The sequence below is a fragment of the Hetaerina americana genome, unplaced genomic scaffold (genome assembly GCF_022747635.1).
Source record: "Hetaerina americana unplaced genomic scaffold, ioHetAmer1.1.p SCAF_43, whole genome shotgun sequence".
Taxonomy (NCBI): Eukaryota; Metazoa; Arthropoda; class Insecta; order Odonata; family Calopterygidae; genus Hetaerina; species Hetaerina americana.
The window spans coordinates 1,923,895-1,935,809 of record NW_027287019.1 but is presented as its reverse complement, the minus strand read 5'-3'; the positions used below and the strand labels follow the sequence as shown (position 1 = coordinate 1,935,809).

General features: G+C 35.2%; 1 protein-coding gene across 2 annotated transcripts in view; it reads right to left on the bottom strand.

Moving 5' to 3' along the window:
* The window catches only part of vap (RAS p21 protein activator vap), a 33,516-nt gene that overhangs the window by 10,514 nt on the left and 11,087 nt on the right, over positions 1 to 11,915 (bottom strand). For both annotated transcript variants that reach the window (XM_071591187.1, XM_071591188.1), the window contains exons 9-15: positions 7,175 to 7,287; positions 6,973 to 7,092; positions 6,700 to 6,820; positions 4,853 to 5,073; positions 3,910 to 4,114; positions 1,687 to 1,802; positions 983 to 1,137 (exon numbers count right to left, since the gene is read on the bottom strand). In XM_071591187.1, coding sequence (XP_071447288.1) covers positions 983 to 1,137; positions 1,687 to 1,802; positions 3,910 to 4,114; positions 4,853 to 5,073; positions 6,700 to 6,820; positions 6,973 to 7,092; positions 7,175 to 7,287 — 1,051 coding nt within the window. The remainder of the gene's footprint in view (positions 1 to 982; positions 1,138 to 1,686; positions 1,803 to 3,909; positions 4,115 to 4,852; positions 5,074 to 6,699; positions 6,821 to 6,972; positions 7,093 to 7,174; positions 7,288 to 11,915) is intronic.

The window sequence follows — 11,915 nt, the reverse complement described above, 5'->3', positions numbered from 1 at the left end:
AATTGTAGATTGAGGAAGACCTAAGGGTGAATGTGAACAAAGAGACTCAAAATTTAAGAACATTAGATTTTCAAGATTCAACAACATTAGAAGTCTCTGGAGCAGAGGAGAACCCATTAAACAATTAATGAATGTATGTCCGAGGTGAAGAAAGTGCACAAGGGGAAGGCAATGGCAAATTAGTTTATAAGGGAGTATGCTTTTAAAATAAATCAAAATAAGGTCCTTCAAAAATGTTTATTAAAACTTTTGAGTTTGAAATACTTATTGTCACTCAAATCCATTTTTTTAACAGGATTATCTTAAGGAAAATATTTCCATTCATGATGATTATTAATCTCTAATGTCAACAATACTTATGTTATAAAAAAACTAACACTGAAATATTATATTCTGTAAACCAGTCAACATATTACAAATAAGAGTAATAGTGTCTTCTGATGTGATTTTTACATGGTAATACCAAACTCGATATGACTTATTTGAGTTAGTGAAAAAATGCTTGCTGGTACACCTAAGTGCTCAGACAAAATGTTGGCAACCTTTCTAGCTATTTACATACTGATATGTTGATATCTCTCTGCCATCATGTATTGACTCATTTAACACTTTCATTAAACTCCAATGTGAACAATCCCCATATATATCAATCAGAGCTCATCAGACAATGGTGAAGAGAAAAAATCCAATATTAATGACTGGTAGGATCCAAAAGATCCTTTTCATTTAGCCACGGCAGAGTCCCTTTTCACCCCAATAAATAAGAAACAAGAGCCGCTGTTATCATAATAAAAGGTCAACCAAAGAGCTCTGAGCTTAGAGGGGAATGGGTATTCAGTGATTGACATGTACTGGCAAAATAATCAATTATAATGATGAATACTTTCATGCTCTCTTCAATCATTCCCAGCAATATTAACATTAAAATACTTAAATTTATAGCACACCATATTTTCAGACATGAGACAATAAATAAACATACCTGCAATAAGGTTGAACTGCCTTGGGTTCAGAATGGCAGGGCATAATAATCTCAGGAAAATGTAACCACTGACTACCCTTGTCCTCACAAGTCTTTCATGTGGCCATTTAGTCATCACAGTTCTTTGAAGACAGCCGAAAATATATCTTAAAGTCCTGAAAATAAAGTCTAATTAAAATCTTTCATATATATCCAAATAATAAGGGGTGCGGCAACATAACTTCCTTTTTTGGAAGCATTTTGCATTTGAAAAAAGGAAGTTATGTTGTCAAACCCTGTATATAAAGTAGAACATTAATTTGTTTGTCTGAGGAGCAATTGAGCCAAGATGGTAGTGAGTAATGGCTTCTAATTTTTTGCATAAATAGGGCAAATATTAACGGCAAAAATTCACGAAGTGACCTAGGCCAGGTCCAATTTGGATAAACTTTTCAGGAAATTTTGGATATTGGCAAAAACAATATTAAAAAAATTTTTCCACAATTTTTTTCCACCCACCAATGGCAGCGCATATTCGACTCCGAATTAAATTTCAACTCATTAACTTCATAGGGGAGCAATAATTAAATTACTGCATCCTGTATCTAGCTATTATATCATATGCAAATCTCTATTATAATTTCACCTCACAATCCTCCTCTCCAACACCCTCCTACTCTAATTGTAAGGCCTATAAAATGTGTCTAATCTACTAAAATGCTTACTTTGGACATGAATCAGCAGATAAAAATATAGACAAAGTGATTTCATCCAGTACTTGTAACAAAAACTCAGCATTATCACAAGCGTCATCTGGGGATTCCATCTTCGTTGGATTTAGCTGTTTGGAACAAAAATGAAATCAGTATTAATACAAATGTATCTCCAACTACAATCATTAGCACTCAATGATACTGAAATATATTGAATTAATCCTATTATCACGCATCTATTTTTTTATGAATAAAAATTCAAGAATTTTACAGGATATGTAAAATTAATTTGACTTGACCAGACCATCTAAGACTGTGGAATTCTCACACTTGTTGATGCACATATCAGTCAGTGACCCAGATAAAGGGACCGGCGTGGCAGTTCCCAGTTTCTCTGACATTGTGAAATTATTAAAAACAGAAAATTTAACAACTTCCACCATTTCCCTCTGGGCATTTAAATTCCTAGAGGTGTTCTCTTTTCTCAATTCATTTTCATTCAAGAACCTCACTCAATTAGAGGGACATATTTCACAGCTCACATGCTTATATTTTCATTCCAATGTTGGAAGGAACCCAGATAACATATTTGATCCTTCACAATTTGCCATAAAGTTCACAGAAAGAAGTAGGCTCTATTGCAAAGAAAAAATGGCAAACACTTTCTAAATCTGTTGAGTGAAATCCTCTCGGGTCTTCTCCGGGGTTATTTTCTCCATTCCCGCCAACATTTCAAAAACTGACTCTGTCGTCATCCTTAGGGCTTCTGGATGCCACCTTGTCAATTTTGTCCCATATATTTATGAGTGTAATCCCAGAAGTACCCAATTCATCAGAGGAAACAAAAAGTTTGGAAAAAATGTATTTAATTTTCAACATAATCTCCTTTTAGCTCTATACGTCTCCATGATATCCATAAAATTTCCCAGAACACTTCAGAGATTCAACATCACCACTATTCTTCCACCACTAGCCAAAATTAGGCACCAGCTGGTCAACATGAAGGACCCTATAGGCCTCAGAACTTCTGCGGCATATGAGTGCAGTGAGGTTTATGATGGTAAAATGAAATTTGGTCAAAAGACCAATCAGAATACAACTGATTCCAGGACAAATGTACATATACCAGACAAATTTGACAAAACGGCATTCAGAAGTCCTGAGGATGATAACCAAGTTGGTTTTCAAAACATCGGTAGCAATGGAGACACTAGCCTGGTGGAAGACCAGAGAGGAGGGAGTTTCACTCAACAGATATGCCAGGTAAGCATGAGGTCTTTTATTCTAAGTTTCTATTTGTTTTGTCTTTTGCTTAAAGTCATCGACCAATCACAGTCTATAGTTTTAACCAAGCCTACATAACTGCCATTTAAGTTAATATCCAATAAATGACTAACACTACAGCACATCCACGGCTACAATAATTTGTCATACACTCAGCTTCCTTTCTATTTTATGGAGATGTGATAAAAATGATCGTTAACTTACAACTGTGAGAGTGCACCATTTTAACCTGATATAAGTTACACTGATTTGAATAGGTTCCTAAAACCCAGAATTTATGAAAGAGCCCAAATTCCTTACCAAATTTCAGTTAAAATGCAATAAAAACAGTTGCAAATTTATCACAATAGGCATGCTAAAATATTTAACGGAAAAATTATAACCATAAACGATAGAACATTGCTTTTAATCATTGTTCTTTCATTTGTAATAGAAGTGATTTATCATTAGATTTAGTCAGATTTGGAATTTTCCCAGGAGACAATTCCCAAGAAATTTTCACAGGTTTTCCATCAAGTTAAGGTTTCCTAGTCATGCAGAATGAGAGGCTATATTAGAGGCAGTCATTCACAAAGTTGATAGCACTCATTTCTCTCATTATACCAACTATTACCAAACTAATAAGAGATGATAGGCATCACAAGGAGTCATGGAAGCATCCTCCGATAAAATAAGACTAAAATGGTTGCATATAAGTTTTCATGCTAAAATACTTGTAAATAACTGGATATGCTATTAGTATGAACAATATAGGAAGCAATGTGGTTAACAGGTAGACAAATAAATACATATATGACTGGAGGCAGAAAACTCCCACAAAACAGAGGAGCTGAAGGCCAAGGCCAAATTATATCAGGTATAGAGACCTACAATCCATTAAAAATTAGTCTAGAACTGAATTGAGTTAAAGGAATAAAAAAATGTAATAAAACAAATATAAAAAGATCTCACCTCACAAGACTGTTTGGCCTCTAAAAGTTTCAGAATTGTGTCCTGAATGGCTGAATGTAAAAAAGAATTGCAAACAGATTTCATGTAAAGGTCCATGAGTGTTGTAGTTAAAGATGCAGCTCGGAAAAGTGTTGACGTTTCTTCCTCCTTTTCAATTTCTGCTTCATTTAAGGATCTGAGTAGATCTGCTTCCTTCCTTTCATACCTTGAAAAAAAGAAAATTTTAAATAGGCATACCATTTTTCCCAGCCCATAGGACATTTTTTTTCTCCAAAATGTGCTCTAAAATCAGCTGAATCTTATTGGATGGGGCATTACTTCGACCTATAAAAGCTCAAGTCAATTTGCCAGAAAAATACTTTAATTTTTTGTCACAACAAGCATGGATAATGGTCGCCTTTGTTACAAATATCAATAATATCACTGTTTCGAGCCAGTAGTAAGCAACAGTGTTAACATAAAAATAATTTTTTCTACTTGACAAGCATTTTTCGTAATTTCTGATCTGAAAAATCAGGTTGCATCTTATGGGCTGGAAAATACAGCACTATTCTGAGATTTTAGATTGAGAAGGGCTAGAGTCATAAATGATGACAGCAATATACACCTTTCAGTCAAAATAAGACACCAAAACTGCAGCCCAGCAATGAACTTAAACTAATGTTTAAAATACAGGGATTGTCTCAAAAAGTGAGTAAAATGATTTTTCCCAGGAAAGCGGATAACAGCAGTGGGACGATTTGTGCTGGGAAAAATGGTGAGAGGTCTCGGGAAAACAACACGGCCCTCATCAGTTGTCTGCGGATTGTTGCTAGACTGAACCCCTTCTTATGGGTCGAATCACAAATACTCAATGCCACTTTCCATGGAGCAATGATATGCGATAAAAAAATTGGGTTTGGAGAACTAAAAAAGATAGCTCAAATACAAGACTTGTAATTACCTGAATATTCTAAGGAGAGAATTGGCCAAAGGAATCCTATCCAAGTGGCAAATGTCAGCCAAGGCCCGCACTACCTCCAGACTAGGGTCAAGAACTAACTGCTGCATTGGGGAGTATTCTTCCTGAGGCATTATTAAATCATGAAGATACCTTATTCTTAACCTTAATGAACCCCATTCTCCAATTGGTGTCATACCAGACAGTGAATACCAATCTTCATTCTGAATGAGAAGCAATAAGATAATGAAAATTAGAAAAGCAAAGTGTCAGATACAATAATACAATATGATTCAACAAGAAAGGTGCTCAAACCATTATTTCACACTTCAATTACTGTAAATACACATATTTATCATTAAGAATTTTCATAACATTTTTTCAAACCCAATATCTTTAATCATTCAACGAATGTAACGACTAATATTGTTACTTCCAGTATAATTATCTCCAACATTATTATCATTTCATACCCCAAATATTACCGCACCAAAACAACTTATCCAGTATTCTCATGGAGTATTGGCGGATAGTAATAAAATTTCCAGTACGATAAAAATATGTTAAACTCAAACACAAGTTTCAAGTTTCATTACAGCATTCAATGAATCACTTATAAAAATATAATTATGTACGTATAAATAAAAAAGAACACATTAGTTGGTCAACACCGTTTTCTACAATTGACAGAACAATAAAAATCATCTTATTCCGGAGTTTAATATCTAAGGGAGAACATGTTTCATTTAAATTATTTCATTTAATGCTTTTGAATTCATGTTTACCACTGACCCATTAATTGCATGAGCACTTGAAAATAAGAATTTCTGCTTTACCCAGAGATAATGCTAACTTATCCTTATCATCTTCAAAAAAATTGTCTAGCATTCACAAATTAGATAGTAGAGGTATAAACATGAATTTCATTTTTTTAATGTCTTCAGTAAATTTGGGATAACAAGTACCTTACAACTGGTACATTATTGAAGTATTATCACATTTTGAAATTAGTTAATTCATTTATTCCACAAAATAATGATGGAGGCAAATGAGAAAATGAGTCCTGGCAAGAATGGGACTCATCCCAATGGGATGGGTGTTGAGCTCGGCAGCAGAGGAGGCAAGGCCCTTGGGGTCACCATCAACAACATCCTTGCACAGCCAACAAGGAAGAGGATTAAAACTGTTAGAATACAAGGATTTGAAATATTAAGATAATAATGACAGGGAAGTAACAAAATATGAAGAAGGTGATGAAGAGGAAATACAGATGCTTGGTCTGTGCTAATGGAAATCGAGAAAAGTGGAGATTGTTGAAGCAATATTTACTGGGTAATATACTGTGCAAGGAAAGACAGCAATGGAGTAGCAGTGATATTAAACAAAAGTGAGGAAGAAGAGCTGCTAAGTGATAGAATATTCTCAGCATAGATAGAAGCAGGTTCATAGTATAAATGCATTTGAAGTATGAGTTTGGGAGGAGTTTAGAAGAAATTCAAAGAGGACAGGAAAAAAAGATGCAGGAGATAATACAGAGTGGTAATAGAATGCTACTGATTGTAATATAGAAGGGGAACATGAAGGGACAGCACGGCAGTACAGTGCAATGTAGAGGTGAACATTGGTGTACAGGAAGAAGAAAGGCGGAAAGTATGTGGAGTTGAAGAATGGTTTATTGCATGCATAGTTATTGGTATTTAGTATTGTGTCAGGTCAGACTTAGTCATGTGGCAATGCTTAGACAATTGGCCCATCATAAACCTACCTTGACACAATAATTTAAGTACCACAGACATGGCTCAGCTAAAATAAATGATTGTCATGGAAATTCAGCTAAAATCAGATCAAACCTCATCGCCATTGGTCAGACTTCCAAGCTCAACAGTTAACTCAGCAACTTCAGTATCTTTAGATCTCTTTCCTTTATTATAAACGGTGATGGTAAACGTTATGACATCGGGAGGTATATCACTGCAAAAATGTTTAAAAAAACATTAAAATGCAATAATGAATACTAGATGAAATTACAATCTAAGTGAAAATACTTTGAGATGAAATGATTATTAAAAAATAAGTTTCTGTCAAAGTTCCATCGACACCAGAGCTCATGTAGATAAACTTACTCAAGCATGAACTCTTCATCCCAAACAGGATCTGGACCATTTTTAACTTTGGTTCGCGCCACCTTAACTTGATTTAATGAAATGATACAAAATGGATTTGGAACCAACTTGTATGGCAGTCTGAAAAGAGAGAGAGAAGGTAATGCTGTAGACCAGCAGAATAATTTACATAAATACAATAGGGTGTTAAAAACCACATCACCTATGAGCATCTAGGACATGGAGCTGGAGGCACCTCAACTCCCTTAGCCGTTGTACTTTGGGTGAGCGAGTCATCTGAGTGACACAGAGTGGTTTTAAAGCTGAGATCCAGTCCTAGAAATCCAAAGAATGAAACATTTTACGCTACTGCTTCTTTAATACCACGTATTCACTAGGCCAAGTTAATAATACAATGGTAATCATGACCTGAATAAGTTTACGTTTCAATGCAATAATTTCAGAGTGAAAAAATTATTCGCCTTCACAGAGATTGGAACCTGCATCCATTGATGTTCAGGCGGGTGCTTAGGCCAGTTAAGCTAGCCTAAGCACTTCGCCCAGTCAAGGTGAATGATTTTTACACTCTGGTATTGATACATTGTAAAGCACACTTAGTGGATGAATCCATTAAAAATTACTGCTGTAGCCTCTCCCTCAGTTTCTTAGAATTTGTCCAAGTTTACATTTGATAAGGCTTTTAATACAAAACCTTATTTTACTCATAAGAACCAATTTACATTCACATTACACATATTTGCAAGATAAAAATATTTAAAATAAGAACTAAGTTCATTTTAACGATTAAGGCACATTAACCTTTATTAAAAGAGTGATAAAAGAAAAAAGACTATAAATCTGTTCTTGAAAGCAATTCTTCTTAGCATGATATACCTAAAGGAGACAATTGCAAAATATAATCGCCATACCCTGCAAGATGTTCATTCTACATCTGCCAGTCCTCTTCTTCATCTACTAACATACATTAGGAGCTTGTAAAGTGTATTTGGTCAAATAATATGAAACATTAAAACCAAGGAAGTTGTAATAACTGTTAGTTTAGAATTCTCCTATAATACAATTCTTTAATCCACACAATTCCATCAAATGTCAATTCAATTTCACACATTTAATGACATTACCTATAAAATCATTAATGGCAACAACTAATCAACCAGCTCAATTTAGAATTTTAAATATTAAGGTGATAATAATTTATCAGCTATTTCACTTTTAAACAGAATATCATTATTTTCAAAAGAATGTTTTTAATACACACTAAAATCATCGAGCACATTATAAGACATGGAAGTCATTACATTAAATTACTTAAGTACTTTCTGGAAGATTGATCTTGAATAATTGATCTTCCACCAGTGACTTCTTTTTCAGCCTGCATTCCCTCAAAAATACTTTATGGGAGCAAAAGAAACTTAAAAGCATAATAATACTTTTTTCCTTAAAATGAATCAATTTTATAAGAGTTTAAAACCCACTAAAGTGCACTGAAACTGAAGTTTATGAGATATGACATCCCCTCTCTAAAATTTATTTCATTGTCTGGCAAACAATCAGATTTTAAAGTCTATGAAGTGGATTATTCAATGAGTCCTCAAGAAAAATTGAAAAAGAAATAAATTGGGTAATTTCTTTTATTTTTTAACATTATCTCCTCATAGCTCAATAAACGTTTCCCAGCATTCCTCTAACTTATTTAATCTGTCCAAATAGGATTTCAGAACATCTTCCAAATAGACATCAGTGTTAGCAATAACCTCCTCATTCAAAATGAATTGTTATCTGCCAAGTAATTTTATTAAATGTGAAAATAAAAAAGTCACTGGTGAATACAGCGGATATAGTAATAATTCAAACTTTAAATCCATAATTTTCACCATCAAAATTGCAAAGGTGTGCGTGACCTGTGCTTCGTCTTGATGGAATTTTTTTCTTAGCTTCATGAGTAAGTTTTTTCTCGAATTCTTTGCTCAACCCACGACACATAATACCCTCAATTGATTGTGCCATTTGCACAAACAATTGAGTATTCGCAGTTTTTATGGGAGGCGCCGACAGCTAAGGTCATTCGCACCATTAGGGACAGATGGGAAATGAAAGGGTGGAGAGAAACCCGGCATTGGCCTACTCTTTTCGAAAGGCACTAAGACGTCTGCAGTTCAATGTCCCATTTGACAGAAGTTGTACCCATTCAAAGTGCTCCCCACAAAGCACCTCAAGTAGGGATCAGAATACCACTGACAAATATTTGTCTCCAGGATTTGAACCTGGGCCCTCTCGGTGTGAAGCCTGTACGTTAGCCACGGCACCATCCTGATCCCCAAAAACAATTGACATAATTCATTTGGTGTGAATCCCAAAAAGCCATGGCCATCACGTTATCAGCAGATTTCATTTACTGTCTTTCCCTTCTTCAGAGCCAGATTGCCTTTACATTCCCACTGTTTTGACTGTTCCTTTGTATCTAGAGTGACGCAGTATATCCATTTTCATCCACAGTTACGTGTTGATGGAGAAACTCATCAAGATTGCAATGGAAAATTCCCAAACCAGCCATCAAATAAACCACAAATTATGCTTGTTCTCCAATGAGAGCAATCACTGCACCCATGTAGCTGAGTTTTTTTTCACAACCAATTTTTAGTGTAAAAGTCAAAACATTGTACCTAAAGATATGTCTAGGGCCTCGACTAATTCAACAACTTGGATTCATCAATGAATCAAAACCAAATCATGGATTTTGTCAAGCATTTCTGGGAAAGTTACTTCTGCTGGATGTCCCTAACATCTTTCATCATTCGTGGAAGTATGGCCAAGTTTAAATCCATTTATGCAATTGTACGCCATCGCAAACACAGGAGCAGATAACAGTCAGATGCCATGAACTTCATCCAACTCTGGTTTGATCTGGTTTAGGAGTTCAACCTTTTAAACAGAAGTGTTTAATCACCAAACCTAATTCTTTACATTTTTCTAAATAAAAAAAAGTTTGCTGCTTCAATTGACTTTGAAAATGAAATCACGCAATGGATATTGCTGAAACTCTAATAGCAGTGTACTGAGAGATGAGGCTTACTAAAATGAAACCTTTTCCAATATTATGACAAGAATCTCTTGGATTTTCGAACAACTTCTTGAAGGACCCACATGACAGCAGTAGTAACCAACTCTTCAGACTAATGAGTATATTATACGTTTCAATCAGTATTTATTACTTAGATTTTCTGAATGCAAATGAAAGTCCCTTGGAAAATCAATCACTTAAGGATCCTTGTCAATGACATGGGTGCACTGCAAAGTTAATTATATTTATTAATGCTTCTCAGAAATTTGCCAATGCTGTATGTTTATTTTTTTGAAGTGACCACAAAAAAATATCTTTCTATTAATATAATATAATAACAATACTTTTGTACAGTATCACCTTGACTGGCAAACCACTCAACATTCAAACTCGTTGAAAAATGAACTTTTTTCATATTCTGTTTTGATCTCTAGATACGAACCTATTATTGATTAATAGCAGTCATGAGGGGAGGTGTCTAACTGCTGAAGTTATTTTAACCACCAAGAATGGGTAGGTACTTGGTAGAGGTAGGATGCACAGGAATGGGGGAAGGGTAGAGAGAAGCCCAGTATTAGCATTTAACTACTCTTAACGGAAGGTACCCGAGTACCCATGGTTTAATGACCCATGCTACGGATGGCATGCTCTGTATGCCCTTTTAGGGAATGGGATAGCACTGAAAATTCCTGCCACTGCCAGGGTTATAACCCTAATCAAAGGGTAGGTAGCCAGTACACTAACTGCCACACCAACCCAATTCCTACTTATTTTCAAGATATTAACATTGATGCTCTACCAATGCAACATATTACATACTACTTTATGAAAGCAACATTTTATTATGTACATGGAAAGGCCCAGAAGTACCCGGCCAGACCTGGAGATGGCGGTAGTTGTTTGAAAAATATCACCGTATTAGAAATTATGCAATCTATAAAGTATATGTTTTAAGTTTGAACATGCCACGTACAGGTAGTTTAGTATTTGTTTGCCGGCCATCAATAGTGAATGCTTGCGGTGAATTTGTGACAATGGAGACAATTGGTCATCATATGTGATACAATACTTTTATTTGAAAGGCCTCCGCCCAACCAATATAAAAGCAGAACTGAATTCTACTTTGGGTGAGTCTGCTCCTTTGTTTACAACAGTAAAATATTGGGTAACAGAGTTTAAACGAGGTCATACAAGCTGTCAAGATGAGTATTGCATTGGTTGAGCAAATGAGGTGACGACTCCAGAAATGGTGAAGAAAATCCACAAAGTGATGCTGGATGATCATCGAATGAAAGCATGCGAGCTAGCAGACATAGTAGGCATTCCAAAAAGTGCAGTACATGAGAAAGCTGTGCGTAAGATGGGTGCCGTATTAGCTCACACTCGAGCAAAAACATTGTCATGAAGATGTTTCCATTTGTTGCAATTGAGTGTTTAGCGAAGTTTCACCACAACAAAGCAGAATTTTTGCGGCATTTCATAACCATGAATGAAACATGGGTGAATAACTTGATATCAAGTGGAAAAGTGCTACGATCATTCTGTTCATCAAACATATTCATTATGTTTGACTTCCATTACATCATGCCTGAGGCTACTCAATGGGTCCATTACTTCACACCAGAGACAAAAGAACAATCAAAACAATGGATTAAAAAGGGAAAAACGGCTAAAAAGAAGGCGAAGACCGCTTCATCTGCAGGCAAGGTCATGGGTTCGGTTTTTTGGGGAGTGACAAGAATATCTAGGCAATGGTTATGTATGCTTAGCAATGCTGTAGGTCGCTTATAATATAGATAAAATAAAAGCAATTGCAAGGCAACATACTAACGAGAATATCATTTTGGAGAAGGTAAAAGTAATTTTCGCTAATCTAATTCAG